Source organism: Belonocnema kinseyi, chromosome 7 (assembly GCF_010883055.1).
Source record: "Belonocnema kinseyi isolate 2016_QV_RU_SX_M_011 chromosome 7, B_treatae_v1, whole genome shotgun sequence".
Classification (NCBI taxonomy): Eukaryota; Metazoa; Arthropoda; class Insecta; order Hymenoptera; family Cynipidae; genus Belonocnema; species Belonocnema kinseyi.
Genome location: NC_046663.1, coordinates 45,805,264 through 45,821,135, shown reverse-complemented (window position 1 = coordinate 45,821,135; position 15,872 = coordinate 45,805,264). Strand labels below are relative to the sequence as shown.

Sequence of the window (15,872 nt, the reverse complement as noted above, 5' to 3'; positions counted from 1 at the left end):
ATTCAACCATTCCAATTGAAGATTCATCATTTTAGTTGAAAATTCATCAATTGAGATGGCAATTCATTTTTTTACTGAAAATGTAACTAACCATTCCATATTCTGTTAAAATATGATTTTTTCAAATACAAAATCCAACTATTTTGTTAGAAATTTTTCTCCTTTGATTGAAATTTCAACTATTTCTTTCAAATTCATTTATTTTGTTGAAATATCTTATTTTTTGGTATAAAATTGATTTTGTTTGTTCGAAAATCAATCATTTAATTTAAATATTCATCATTTTAGTTGAAAATTCATCTGCTTGGTTCAAATTCCACTATTCCCGTTTTTATAATTTTAGATTTATAATTTTATTTGAAAATTAATTAATTTTCCAATTTTTTTGTTATGTTGTGTTAAAAGGGTGTTTAGAATTAATGTCATATTTTACAATAAATGTTTTCTTTTTTCGAAACATATAAACATTCTACTTTTAGTTGACCGGGAAAAATAAAAAAACTTGACCGGGAAAGCCCGGGAATTTGAAATCGCCACCTTGATTGGGTGTCAAAAAGACTCTTATGGGAGAATTATAAAATCTCGAACTTCAGTTTCGCCTATAAGAACGTGCAGTACATCTCGCATAGTCAGATGGTACATTGTATCATTCGCTCTGCTCAAAATGTAATCTTGAATTTTTGGCAAAATTTCCGGCTTGATAAGTTCTATTGCCTCTGGAGCAATTTCTTTAACCACCTGTGAATAAAAATACATAGTTGTCAACTGTAAATATATTCTGAGTATTCTTAACGCTTTTTTTGTATCACATATATGTCTTTTTAGTTTTTTTGACCCACCTCGTTCATAACTTTGCTTATTTCTTGATTTCCCATCAAGTTTTCAAGAGCAAGATCGACTGATTCTATTGAAAAGTCGAGATCAAAACTTTTCATGTACATGCCTCGGGAATAACCAAGAATAGTGTGTACATATGCTTTAAAACCATAAATTAAAACTGCAAATGGACCAGATCCACGAAGAGGAAACATATTTCCCAATATACCGGATACATTATAGTATCCATGTGTGTCAATCCTGGGAACTGTTATATTCACAGAAATCGTTGGTCCTATTAGACTGAGTCTGGCTCTGTCCACCACGAAATTTGAAAGCTGTTCTACAATTACGTCTTTCAATACTAATTTCATTCTGAAAAAAAGTATAATTCAATGCAATTTCTATTGTTCTTAAATTTGTTTGCAACATATTTCCCTTTTGGGAAATTAGCTTTCGAGAATATGCATGGTATTTCCAAATTTCTGTATGTGCATATAAATTCAACTTACTTTCCAATTTCAGGATTGTCAGTTTCAAAAATTGCACGCTCTATTATCAGCGGTTCTAGTGGTGGAATCCCAAGATCTGGAATCCCATCGGGCATCCTATTGCGAAATTTTTCCAGAAACCTCTTTAGCTTAAACTCCAAACCTCTCGATGCGGCACTGTCGACTAATTGAAATTAGTTTTAAGGTCATGTAATACCTACCCGATTCCTATTTTATCGATATTTTTTCGCAGCAACTGACGAATTGAGATATCACTTTGATGAAAACGTTTGAGAAGAGTTGTTTAAAAAAATGTAATACTTTTGAATCCTTTTCTAATTAATCAATTACTATCAAACTTTTGGATAGAATTTCTATTGTTCGATAAAAAAGCCAATAAACTTGATCAAATTCTATCCTTTGCAAAATCTTATCCGCACCAGACAAATCAGAACTTGTATCAAATTCTATTTTCCATAATCTTGGAAGTTTTTATCCAACTCTATTTGTTGATAAATTTTATGTTTTTCTATCAACATTTTTTCAATAAAACTAATTAGTTTTAATCGCAAAAGATTTGCATCAAATCTTTTTTTTTTTTAAATCTGGGAAGTTTTGATCTAACTCTATCGTTCAGGAAATCGTATACATTTTTATCAACATTTTCTCATTGAAACTCTATAATACATTAATCCCACAAGAATGACATCAAACCCTATGTTCCAGAATCTTGGAAGTTTTTATCCAACTTTTTTTGTAGATGAATCTTATATTTTTCTATTAAACATTTTTTCATTTAAACTAAGTAATCTGAATCGCACAAGATTTGCATCGAATCTTATGTTCCAAAATCTTGGAAGTTTTGATACAACTCTATCGGTCAGTAAATCGTATACATTTCTATCAACATTTTCTCATTGAAACGCTATAATATCTTAATCACACAATACTTGTATCAAATCCTATGTTCCAGAATCTTGGAAGTTTTTATCCAATTCTATCTGTTGATAAATCTTATACTTTTCTATCAACATTTTCCTATTCAAACTCTACTAAATCCTATGTGTGTAAATCTCGAAAAATTTTATGAATTTCTATCCGTTGCAAAATCTTATACCAATTCTTTTAATAGTTTTTGATTGAAACTCTATCAAATATATTATATATATATATAATATCCTATCATTCAGAATGTGAAAAATTTGTATCTAATTCTACTGATCCAAAAATCTTATACCTTTCTATCAAGATTTTGCAATTCAAAATCTATAATATGTTAATCACACAAGGCTTGCATCAAATCCTATGTTCCAGAATCTTGAAAGTTTTTATCCAATTCTATCTGTTGACAAATCTTATACTTTTCTATCAGAAACGACTCATTGAAATTATTAAATCTTTATCATACGAAAATTTTTTCATATCCTATTTTCCAGGATCTTAGAAGTGTTTATCTAACTCTATCCATCGAGAATGTTTATATACGTTTCAATCAACATTTTCATATTTAAACTCTATACTGAATCCTATGTTACTACATCTCGAAAATGTTGTCAAAGATATTGTAATTCAAACTATATAATATCTTATTCGCACAAGACTTGCGTCAAATTCTATGTTCCCGGATCTTGGAAGTGTTTATCTAACTCTATCCATGGAGAATTTTGATAAATTTTTTAATCAACATTTTCCTATTGAACCTCCACTAAATCCTATGTTATTAAATCTCGAAAAATGTCAAATTCTATCTGTTGTGAGATCTTATACTTTTTCTATCAAAAGTTTTTTAATGAAACTCTGTCGAAGCTCATAATTTTCTATCCATTGGTTATGATTTGATAGATTTTCAATGGGAAGCTGTTTATAGACAATTATAAGATTTCTTAACGAATGCAATTAGACAGAAATTTTGATAGGCAGGATTTGACCAAAGTCTGAAGTAGATAAGATTGATAGAATTTCAATGAGAAGCTGTTGATAGAAACGTAAAAGATTTTTCGACGTGTAGAATGTGATAGAAATTTTTGAGATTTAGAGTTACAAGATTAGATCAACTCTGGTGGTGGATAAGATTTGTTAGTTTCAATGCGAACATTTTTATAGAAAATTATACGATTTGATAAAAATGCTGTGCCCACAAGATTTTATAGGTTTTTAATGAGGAACAATTTATATAAAAAAATAAGCTTTCATAGAGTTTCAATAAAAAACTGTTGATGGAATAGTATACGATTTCTCAATAGATAGAATTTAATAGAAATATCCAAGAATCGAGAACATAGGATTTGATGCAAGATTGGTACTGTTAAGATTTGATAGAATGCCATTAAAATGATTTCAGTAGAAAAGTATAAGATTCCGGTACGAATAGGATTTGATAGAAATATCCGACATTCTGAGGCATAGTATTTGTTACATTTTTTCTGGATAGGATTCCATAGAGTTTCAATGGAAAATTTTTGATAAAAAAGTGTACGACTTTTCGACAGATAGGATTTCATAGAAATATCCTAGACTTCGAAACATAGTAGTAGATATAAGTCTTTTACTGATAAGATTTCATTTAATTTCAATGAAAATATGGTGGAAAAGTATAGGATTTTCCGATTTATAGAATTTTATAGAATTGTCTTATAAAATGTACTGACAGAATTTGATTCAATTCTATAAAATTTCTATTAAAAAAGTGCTTATAAAATTTTATTTAAATTTCCCTTCTCTATAGGGATTTTATCAAATTCTATCATTTTTTATACTTTTGTTCAGCATAGTGAGTTGAAAATTTGGAAGATTAAATAAAAGACACTAAAGAACGTTTGAATGGTTCTAAATTTTTGTTAACATTAAAAAGACTTTTTTTATATCTAGATATTTAAGACCATGCAAACGTGCCTTAATGCATACCATTTAACTTTTCAAATTTTCAACTTGATATCTCAATTCGTATGGAAAAGAGTTACTGCAAAAAATGTCGGTAAGGTAGGAATCGAGTAAGTAATGCATGGCCTTACATTGATGAAATGCAGACATTAGAGACTTACTTAGGCTTGTTGCATTAAGGATGATGTTTTTTGGCTTGTCGACCGCTCCTGCCACTAAAAGTAATTTAAAAAGAAAAATACAATTGTTATTATAAATGCCCATGATTTGCCCACATTGCATTATTTTAAATTGAATATAAGCAGAATCTGACAGAAAAAAAATAATTGCGTGAAGATCGCATGATATGGAACAAAACGTAATTTGGCATGCTCATATTGTTCATAGTATTCTCAGTTATATAATAATTATAGCGCAGAATGGGCCGTTCAAAAAAATACGTAACGCCTTTAGGGGGGAGAAGGGCCAGTTAAAAAAACGTATGTTTTTCTAATATCTTAAGGAATTTTATAATGAAAATCATTTTATTTCATGTGAATAACAAAAACTGGTCTCATATTTCTTTCCGGCAGTGTATTCATGAAAGAAATAATTATTTTAAAAATCAAAAATTTATTTGATCCTTAAACTTTTGTGAGAAAGTTACGCAATATCTGTGTGGGGGGGGAGGGGTAACTCCCTGTTTTAAACAGGTATTATGTATTTTTTTAACGGTCTCTAACAGGGCACAATATATTTGTTTACATGTAATAAATAATGGGATATAACAAGAACTTACATAATTTCAAAATACCTGATCCCTCTTTGTATACTGAAAACAATTTTAACATTTATCGAATATATAAAAATAGCTGGTTTGAAAAAGAACAAAAAATTAAGGAAACGTAAAAGATCATATTTGATAGTCATTCTTGATTTTTGTCAAGGAACATCAAAGCTTGTCTCGTTAAAAAACAAACGTGCTTCGTTTTTAAATTCTCATATATAGGAAGAAGATAACTACAAATCATGAAAAACTGTTTGCTACATCAAATCAACATAATTTGTTTCGTGGAAACTAATAAAAATGGTATGTACTAAACACCTTAAAACGTAAAATTTTTTAAAATTTTGCACAAGACTAATAAAAACGATAATTATTCGTTATTTTTCTCCAAGAACTGTAATCAATTATTTTTACAAGTTTTAAGAATGTGCACTCAAATGACTTTTTATTCCTTTTAGTATTCAACTCGGAATTCAGAATGTCTATAAAGAAACTTTTTCATATCTAGAAGAAAGATAGACAGGAATTTGACTGATAAAAAAAAAGTTTCTGAAGTGCAACCAACTTTTTAAGTTTAGGCACGTTACACCAAACAATAAAACTTGTTGATATTCCAGGGATACGTTATTCTCAGTTCCCTTGACTCAATTTCATTCATAAGTAAAATATAGGCTTCACATTTGCGGTGCATAATAAAGAGAAAGTAACTTACAGAAATTTGTCGCACTTGTAGCAACATTTGTTATTCCGCCTATAATTGTTGTGACAGGAGAAACAGAGAAAACAATGTTGCAAAATCCAAGAACTAAAATTGACATTAAATTTTGTGTCATTTTTGAAAACCACATTTTGCGAATAGTACTTTAAACAATATTCTGCAAAAACAGACGGTCCGCACTCTACTGATCAGGAAGGCAGACTGACACTGAAAAACGCGCCAATGTGACTATATTGCCTGTATGTATGAGAGAATGTATTTATTTCTTGTTGTGTTGTATCCAAGTAGCCAGAGCTAACAAACCGTATTTTTTGTGATGTTTATAAGTTTTATGATGCTATGCAAATGACAAATTTTCAATACACTTCAGAGATCATGGATCAGTATGATTCATCATTCATACAAAACAAGTAAACCAAACTAGTAGTATCCTTTGGTTAATTGCTAGTTCCAGTTTATCCTTTAAGTAAAGATCAATATTGGCATTACTTACTTATTTGTAGGAAAAAATAATCTAGATTTAATTATTAAATTTATGCATGCACGTCTCTCTTTACAAATTTGAAGAGGAAATTGCCGGAACATAAATTTTTCATATTACGCACATGTTATTATTCATAGAAAAAATGGAAAATCCCGAGTATGCAGATGAGGTTGATAGTCAACCGGTCATGGTCAATGTTTAGATGTAGGTTACGTAAAATTCGCAAAAAATTATGAGCATGTACACGTTGCTTCAAGGATGGCCACTGACCGGAAAACCGGAAATTAGCCTGTAATTTTGAGCACCGGGAAATAGCCGGGAAGTTTTTTGAAAAACAGGAAATTTGTAGATTTATTTTACTTTTGCAACAAATATTTTTCGTTAAAATAAATGTTCCTTTTATACTATATATATATTTAAGAATTTAAAGCTTGTATCAATACATAGGAAACCTAAATTTATATAATTAATTATACTATAATTGGCATAGTAAAGTTATAATTGAAGGATATTCTAAATATTTTGCAAATAAATTGAAACCCCGCTTTTAGGGGAAAATTGTTGTTTGAAGTAGAAGATTGCTATAAGCACAGATTGAGGTGTGATTTCCTATCAAAAATAAAAAATTTATATTTATATGCTGGGTCACAGAAACGCGATTATTTCCTAAACTACAAAATAGACTCTTTTTTATGAAAGTTCACAAGAAATCATAACTATTTCGGGTTAAAAACTAATTCTTTTTGATTGAAAATTCTATACTTTTATATTTTTACATTCTCATTCATGAGGGTGTAATGTAATCGTCCAAATTTTCGATCTAAGGTTTTTAACGGATCTTTACGTTTCGGCACTCACAGAATCCGAAAATCATACAGTTTTATCGATGTTTTTCTTTCTGTCTGTATGTATGTTTACTGTATGTATGTCTGTATTTACGGTTACCTGAATGTTGTAGCCACGCTAACTTTTGAAGTATTTGTCCAATCAAGTCAGCCTTTGATACACTTCTTAAGGTTCCTAAAATGAAGGCTATAAGTTCGTTAAGCAGATATTTCCAACCAAAATTAAAAAATTTAGAACATTTCACGCTAACTTTTGAAGGATTTGTCCAATCAAGTCAGCCTTTGATACACTTCTTAAGGTTCCTAAAATGAAGGCTATAAGTTCGTTAAGCAGATATTTCCAACCAAAATTAAAAAATTTAGAACATTTTCAAAATTTGAAAAAAAATTTTTTCAAATTTAAAATTTGTTGTCAACGTTTCTTATAGATGGGTAGAAGACTTGCAAATTATCCAAAAAAAATTTTTTATTTTGATGAAAATTATCAAAGTTATATACTTTCGAACATTTTTAAAATGTTCAGAAAAATAAAAATAAATGTTTTTCTAAAAGATTAGAAAATTGAATTTAAATTCATCACTAGATATCAAATATATTTAGAAACTATGTCAGTTAAATTTTTCGATTACACCAGGCCCTCTCAACTCTATTGAGCGAATATGAAGAATTATGATTATTATTTCAGGCATAGTACAAATTGCGGCCAACTGTTGGCGCTACGTGTCGGCGCACGTGATTGAATTTGAGGGTTTATAAATTTAAAGTGTCAAACGGTGCCAAAGTATTACAAAGTCTATATTTTATTTGTGAAAATGAATCCGATGAATATACGGTTCAACAAACGGAGGTGTGTCGTTCCCGGGTGTCAATCGTCGCGTCACGTAAAGCACCACCAATTTCCAAAGGACGAAAAGCAGGGTTTGTTGTGGTTAGAAGCGGTATCAAATCCGCTCTTGAGACAAATAACCTACAAGGAAATCGACAAGAGTGGTTATCGCGTTTGCTTTCTGCATTTTCGGGCGGAGGACTATTTACGTGGTCCACGAAATTTGTTTAAAACAAAAATAGTGCCTTCCGTGTTGTTGCCTAAAAAAGAGGTGAAGTATCTTCCTGCAGATTCTCAGGCTGAGGTAGCCGGTGATGTGGACTCTAATTTGAATATTTCAATCAATTTAGAGGATAAAAAAATATAAAATATTGAAGCAGCAGAAATTTCTTCTCCGAGCACGGAGTTTATTCCAATTAATATCCGCAATTGGGTGCCGAATTCACCAGGAAGCGGTGGTTCGGTTAGAAAAAGTCATATGCGCGAATTTTCATCGCCTGTTTCCAGTCACGGCCCCGGAAAACGCATGACACGAAAGTTTGACATGGATGTTCCGGAACCGAAGGAGGAAATTTCGAAAAAGAAAGATGAAAGTGTTGGTAAGGACGCTGAATTAGTGGCCGAAGGCGAAGTAAATGCTAAAAAGATACGAGAAGAATGTTTCGAAAAGGATTTAAGTCCTAGAATTGTAGAAGAAGAGTACAGTAAAATTAATATAATAAATATTAAAAAATTTGAGAAGAAACGTGCAGAAGATAAAGAGGTGTCTAAAGAGACGTCTTCTTCAAAAAAGAAGAAAGCTAATTTCAAAGTGAGGGCGTCAAAACGTTTGATTTGGAAACACGGAGAATTGGTTCCAAAGACCTCTGAAATGTACGAGGAGGTTTTGAATGCAAGAAAAGAAATCGATAACTTGAAAACTAAAGATAAACGGTATTGTTTTTCACATATTATACCTGATATAAATTTTGAAATCCAATATATAAAAGCTGCTAAAAAGTAAATTTCAAAGCATGAATGTGTGACGACGTTTATTATTGTATTATAAACAAATTTAGGAATCGTTTGTATTTATAAATATTTGCAAAATCGATTATTTCCTCTTATCGTGAAGATGGTAACCAAAATTAAAATTGGTGGTAGTGTTTGAAATTCCGTTAAAGTTGTTTATTTGCGGTAATATAATGTTTATACTGTTGCACAATTACTAGTGTAGGTACGCTTTGAATTTTGTACATATCCACTTTTTGGAAATATTTAAAGTTTTATATCATCACTTTAACTATTGCATTTACATCTATGTAAAAATATTTTTCATACATTTGTATTACAAATTCTTACTCATAGTAGAAACTCTTATAATTAAATTAAATTAATTAATAATGTTAAATGTATACTAATTACAGGGTGTACAGTCTTTCCTTATTCCCCTATTCCTCTAAGTTATATTTCCCCTTTTGTTTTAAAAATAAAAATTTAGAGGAATCGTCATCTTACTTTTTCTTAAATAAAGAAACTTAAGCTTTTCTTTGAGTTTAAATAAAACAAAAAACGTGTTTTTTAGAGAAATCTATTAAATAATTTAAATTTTATTTATATTTAAGAAGTTCGAAATTATTTATACTTAACTTAATAGATTTTCACGAATTTAAGGAAATTTTACGAATTTCTAGAGAACATAAGGGAATAAATTAAATTTCATTTTAAGGGATTTTTACGGATTTTATGAATTTTAAGGGATATGGAGGAATTTCTGCAAATTTGAAAGGATTTTAAGTTATTTAAAAAGATTAAGACGAATTCCAAGACGTTATGCTTCAAAACTTTGTAGAATTTTTAATTTTTTAAAATTTGTTATTTTGGATTTTGAAACAGTAAATTTATGTTAAAGAAAAATTGAATTATTAATTAAAGAATTCTTAGAAGAGAAAATATTCTTCATAATGAGAAAGGTTAATATTTTTTATATCGCCGTTAATGGATCTTAAAACATTTTAAAACATTTTTAAAATCATTTAATATTATTTTAAAATTTTACAATTTATTTTAAAAAGATGATTTCTTCTTCTCAAAATGTAGGTATAAATGTTTAATCTTTCACATTTTTAACTATTCCTATATTTTCATCTTTTTCTATTTCTTTTCTTCTGCCGTGAATGGATTTTCAAAAATTTTTAAAAATGGTTAAAAAAATAATTTAACATTTATTTAAGACCATAAAATTTATTTTAAAAAGATTGTTTCTTCTTCCTTAAATGTAAACATAACTGTAAACATTGTTTTGTTCTCTATTTTTCCCCAGATTAATTACGGAGTTTTATGAGTTTTAAGGGATATGGAGGAATTTGACAAATTGCAACGAATTTTCAATTATGATAAAACATTCAGAAGAATTTTAAGACATTATGTTTTAAAACTTTGTAGCATTCTTATTTTTTTTAACATTGTTATTCTGGATTTTGAAACACTAGACTTCTTGTATAGAAATATTGAATTATTAATTAAGAAATTCTTAGAAGAGAAAATATTCTTCATTATGAGAAAGATTTATATTTTTTTATATTGCCGTGAATGGATTTTGAAAGATTTTCAAAATTATTTAAAATATATTTTAACTTTGTTTAAAAACTATATAATTTGTTTTAAAAAGATTGTTTCTTATTCTCTAAATGCAAACATAAATGTTTCATCTTTCCCCTTTTTGACTATTCCCATATTTTCTTTTTTTTCTCTTAATTTTTCTTTTCGTTTCCTATTTTTCCCCCTATTTCCCCGCTTTTCATGCTGTTTTCCTCTTTTTTCCTGACAATCTTTTCGACCCACATACAGGTATGCGAATAACATTAGCAAGCTTGCAAACAACCTCAAAGCAAACGTGTTTGCAGACAAAATAAGTACCCTAACAACTCTTCAGCGAAGTTTTATAGAAATGGTCCTCAGAAATTCAAATAAACACCCTAATGGTAGGCGATTTACAAGTGATGAAAAGCTGTTGTGTCTTTCAATTTATAAAAGATCGGCTGCAACACATAGATACTTAGGAACTTTTTTGCCACTTCCAAGTCCAACGTCAGTGAACAAGCTACTCATCCAGATTCGTCTTGATACCGGTGTAACTCAGACCATGAAAGAACTACTGAAGGATGCTGCCAGAAGAATGACTGATGAGCTTGATAAAGTCTGCGTTCTCATGTGGGACGAAGTTTCTCTGAAATTGCACTTCCAGTATTCTGAACGAAAAACAAAAATTATTGGTTTTGAGGATTGGGGAACAAGTCGAACCAATAAGTATGCAGATCACGCTCTTGCATTTATGTTAAGAGGAATGAAAAATGACTGGAAAATTCCTCTTACATACAACTTTTGTGGTGGACAAACAACACACGAACAGTTAGCAGAGCCGTAACTGCAGCTGGATTTAATATCGCAGCCACAGTTTGTGATCAGGGATCATCTAACATTAAAGCAATTAAATTGTTACAGATAGATGCGGACAAAGTCAGGTAATAGAAGCAAATTTCCCAGTGTAAGTCCTCTCTTATATTATAAAATTTATATAATTTCAGTCACAGTAAATTTTTTTATTGATTCTATTAAATGTTTGTAGATTGGACGATTCTCATCGATAATGTCGAAATTATTCCTTTATATGATCCACCACATACACTAAAATGTATAAGGAATAATCTTCTGACCAAAAATTTGGAATTTGAGATGAAGGCGAACGCTGCAGAAGAGGAGAAAAGGTTCGCTGACTGGGATCATGTCATCAAAGCATATTTGATCGATTTGTATTCTCCTCGCAGGAATCGTATGGTGCCTGATTTAACGGACGAACATGTCTACCTCGACAAAATAAATAAAATTTGCGTCAAGTTGATGATGCAGGTGTTCAGTAAAAAATTGTCCAATTTCATGGATCTTATTTCAAGATTACCAGGTAATGTTTAGCCTTAGAATGTAAAGTTTAATTAAAAAATTAATTAAAAGAAGTCTTAAATTTATAAACACTAATTGAAATTTTGAATCTTTGCCATCTGTCATCTACCCTCATTGCTGCACTCATGTAAATAATACTGCAATTTTGACTTGAAATAATTATTTGAATTTTCCAGGAGCCTGGGATACGGCATAGGGGATGGAATTAATGGCGACGATTGCGGTCTTCATTCTCGTCGGATTCCATGGACTAAGAATTCTTACCACGACGAATTTTTTGGAGAAGCTCGGGCAGCATTAAAAAAAATGCAGTTTGTTGATCGCCTGAATCAAGATCCCCTAGAAAATTTTTTTGAGACCGTTAAAAGCCACGACTTTAGAAGCAACAAGCCAACGTGTTTTCAATTTGAAGCAATATACCAATCATTACTCGTCACGAACTTAACTTCAAAACACACACCGAATTATAATTGTGAAGCTGATACCGGACATTTTATTATTGCATGTACAGATTCACTACTGCAAGGATCAAGTGATCAAAATCAAGATCTTTCAGAACAGGTGGACGAAGTGGAAGATTGTACACATGATAATGAACTATCGAAAGCCTTCCAATTCCCGAGAAAAGTCACATCTACAGTCACTCTGGGGACTTAATGCAGACGTTGCCGGCTGCTGCACCTGCAGTCAAATCAAAGCAATCAATTTCATGCAAAGCGAATTCTGGATAAAATTCTGCCTTATTACTTTCCAAACACAGTATCGAAAAGAAAGCAGCACAGTGGCTTACACCAAAATTGAATTTCTCTTTCCTCTCGTGCTCGCAGCATAAAAAAGAAATTGTTAAATGTTTCAAGAAAATTTGCTTCGAAATTTCTGTCAATCGACTTTGACTTTTATTAATCGAGTTTTTAGAGAGAGAATTATACCTAGAAAGAAAAATCTGTCTCCCACGGTTAAGCAAGCACTAAACTGTTATTTGAAAACTCAACACAAGGACAGAATAACAGAAATTCTTAGGGTTGTTTACAGTACAAAAAATCTAGCTAATTCCCAAGTAAAAAATCTACCGCTTCCCGAAATAAAGGTTCCATAAATAAATCAAAGTTGGTATAACATGAGTGCTACTTTTAACTACCCCAAGTTTCTAAAAAACTTTTTACAAAATGAAAATAAATGTAAATCTCAATTTACCTTTTGTAATGGATGCGATATTTATGGAGAAAATTCGAACATCTTAATACACGAAAGGTTACAAATGCAAATATTTTAATTTACATGGATGATTTCAGTATAAATAAGTGATTTGTTATCAATTTATTTGAATAAAAATACTGCACATTTAAAATATTGCAGTTATTTAAAAATAATATGCGCCTTTCCTAACTTTCCTCTATTCTAAATATATAAGAATACATTGCTTATAAATAATTACTCTTTCTGTATGTTTATTTACATTTAATTATTTTACGTGTGTGCTATTATATGAATTGTAATTATGTCTTAAATCTGAAAATTGAATATAATGAGCAATAAAATAGATAAATAAAGTGAAAAATGTCTAAAGATATATTAAAAGTAATTTATTATACTTTATATATATCTTTACATATTTTTTCACTTTGTTTATCCAATTTATTGATAAATATATTCAATTTTAAAATTTATCGCATATATACAATTCATATATAACACACATATGCTACGCATTGATACTTTTAGTTCAAGTTGCAGCCAACTGTTGGCGCTGTGCTTCTTCATATTTCTACCATTGAGTTGATAGGGCCTGGATTACACAAAAATGCAAAAAGTTTGAGCTTCATCTCTTTTGGTCGAGAATTCAACTGTTTCGTTAAACATTTATATATATTTTTTTAATTTCATCTTTTGGTACAACATAGTCATCTTTTTTATTGAAAGTTTATTATTTTTATCAAAAAGTCTACCATTTTATTTTTGGTTCAGAATTCATCACTTTTAGTTAAAGAATGTACTATTTGCTGAAAATTTTAATTATTTTGTGATAAAGTCAAGTATTTTCTTTAAAAGTCATATTTTCTTGTTAAAAGTTCATCCTTTTTATTTGAACAGTCGACTGTAATTAAATTTTTGTTTCACAATTAATCTCTTTTGAATAAAATTCTACTATTTTGTTAAAAATTCAAATTTTCTTTGGTTGACACTTAAACTATTTGGTAGAAAATTTAATTACTTTGTGACAAATTCAACTATTTCCCTAAAAAGCCATATTTTTTTATTTAAAATTAATATTTTTTAATAAAAAGTTCATTCTTTTAATTGAAAGGTCTACTGTTGAATTTTGCGTCCAAAATTCATATCTTTTGGTTAAAGCTTCTACTATTTGGTAGAAAATTGAATTATTTTGTGGTAAATTCAACAATTTGCAGAAAAAGTAATTTTTTGGCATTGAAAAATAATATTTTTGAGTATAAAATGAATTCTTTTTCATTAAAAAGTCTACAATTATATTTTTGGCTTAGCATTTTTTTAATTACAAATTTTATTGTTTGGTTAAAATTTTAATTATGTTGTGATAAATTCAACTATTCTTTCTTTTAGATTGAAAATTTATCTTTTCGTAGAAAAGTAATCGTTTTTGTTTGAAAATTCGTCTTTTGTGGTTAAAAATTCTACTATTTGATGGAAAAGTTATTTATTTTGTGGAAAACCAAACTATTTTATTCAAAATTCATATTTACTTGTCAATAATTTAATTGTTTTCTTAAAAATTTATATTCTTGGACAACTATTATTGGTTGCATTTTAATCTTTTTTGTTTGAAAATTTAAGCATTTGGCTGAAAATGCATATTTTTTCCTTGAAAATTCTTGTATTTTTATAAAATCATCTTATTGTTTGGTATTCAAGTTTGGTTAAACAATCGACTTTTTAAATTAAATATTCATCTTAGATGATAGAAAAGTCATCTTTCTTAGGAGAGGGCAGTTGTTTGCAAAAGTTTTTTTTTTTTTTGATAAAATATAAAAAATGTCGCAATGTTTTGTCGATTCTTTTTTAATCAGGTGGAAATTGTTTAAACAACTATAGGTAAGTAATAAGGCACCGTGGAGTTGGAGATTGATGACTCGTCCTCGTTTTATGACCAGTACCTTAATGAAAAATATGAGTAAATTTCAATTCATAAATTAGAAATTTTTTAATTAAGGATATTTAAAACATTGTAAAAGAGTCTGATTTCAAATTTTGCCAAAATTACCTTTGGACTTTGTACTTTTAATCGAACGGTATTATTTTGAATTCAAATTTAAAGAAAGATGACACCAAATTAAGAATTTGAGTTTTCTAAAAGTATATTTCCTTTGTTCACGTTGTTATTCATTTGGTATGTAATGCAACAAATTGCACATAAATTATGCACAATCTGGTATCTAAAAAAATGTAACCTCTTGCATTATATACTTGGTTAACATACTTGGTTGCATGAAATGAGGTAAAACGATATTTTGATTCTTTAGTAGCTCATTAACATATTCTAATTGGACAATATTTTTTATTGCATAAGAAACATATTTTTTTTTAAATAAAATTTGAATATGGCGCACGCTCGCGGTATTTTTCGTCAAACGCAGAGACTATCTACGTCTGCGTGACGTCATTCTTTGCGGGAAAATTCAAACTACCTTCAAACATCCTCCCAACACTTGCTAAAAATCTAGAAATCTAACTTTTTCAGGAACTTCGCTTATTTTCAAATCTATTCTTTGTTTATATCTTCGATCCTGCTTGGTTCGGCTTTTATTTTCGATTTCTCATTTTTAGGCATTTATAGGTTAGTTTAAACAAAGATATTATAAACGTAGATGCGGTGCGGGCTTAGTTGCCCGCCATAAACGTAGACGACACGTCCGGCGAAAAAAGTCACTTCCCCTCTACCCACCGCTCCCCGTAGAAAGCTCCCATCGATATAGTTTGCCAAGAGCCACTTGGAGCGCTGTAAGCAACTCTCGGCACACCTTCGAGGAAACTGATGGTAAACTTAGCTTGGACAAGAACCATTTGGATTGAAAGTAAATTGCCAATTAAAACATTTTTACATTTATAACTTTGCAAAACTTGGTTGTTTTA

At 29.6% G+C, this 15,872-nt stretch overlaps 2 protein-coding genes across 3 annotated transcripts; one reads left to right on the top strand and one right to left on the bottom strand.

Annotated features, from left to right (window-relative positions):
* Positions 1 to 328: 328 nt before the first annotated feature.
* Positions 329 to 5,941, bottom strand: LOC117177275. Of its 2 annotated transcripts, XM_033367868.1 has the most exons (6): positions 5,666 to 5,940; positions 4,966 to 4,998; positions 4,349 to 4,402; positions 1,329 to 1,491; positions 840 to 1,191; positions 329 to 738 (listed from the first exon to the last, which is right to left on the bottom strand). In XM_033367868.1, the coding sequence occupies exons 1-6, from the start codon at positions 5,799 to 5,801 to the stop codon at positions 562 to 564; spliced, it is 915 nt and encodes a 304-aa protein (XP_033223759.1). In that variant the 5' UTR covers positions 5,802 to 5,940; the 3' UTR covers positions 329 to 561. The 2 variants fall into 2 exon arrangements, with proteins under 2 accessions (XP_033223759.1, XP_033223760.1); XM_033367869.1 differs by lacking the exon at positions 4,966 to 4,998 and having other exon boundaries at positions 5,666 to 5,941.
* Positions 5,942 to 8,289: 2,348 nt separating this feature from the next.
* Positions 8,290 to 11,642, top strand: LOC117176801. The gene is made up of 4 exons (XM_033367110.1): positions 8,290 to 8,759; positions 10,656 to 11,352; positions 11,434 to 11,572; positions 11,633 to 11,642. Exons 1-2 carry the CDS (start codon positions 8,305 to 8,307, stop codon positions 11,230 to 11,232), a joined length of 1,032 nt encoding a protein of 343 aa, XP_033223001.1. The 5' UTR covers positions 8,290 to 8,304; the 3' UTR covers positions 11,233 to 11,352; positions 11,434 to 11,572; positions 11,633 to 11,642.
* The last annotated feature ends 4,230 nt before the right edge of the window (positions 11,643 to 15,872 follow it).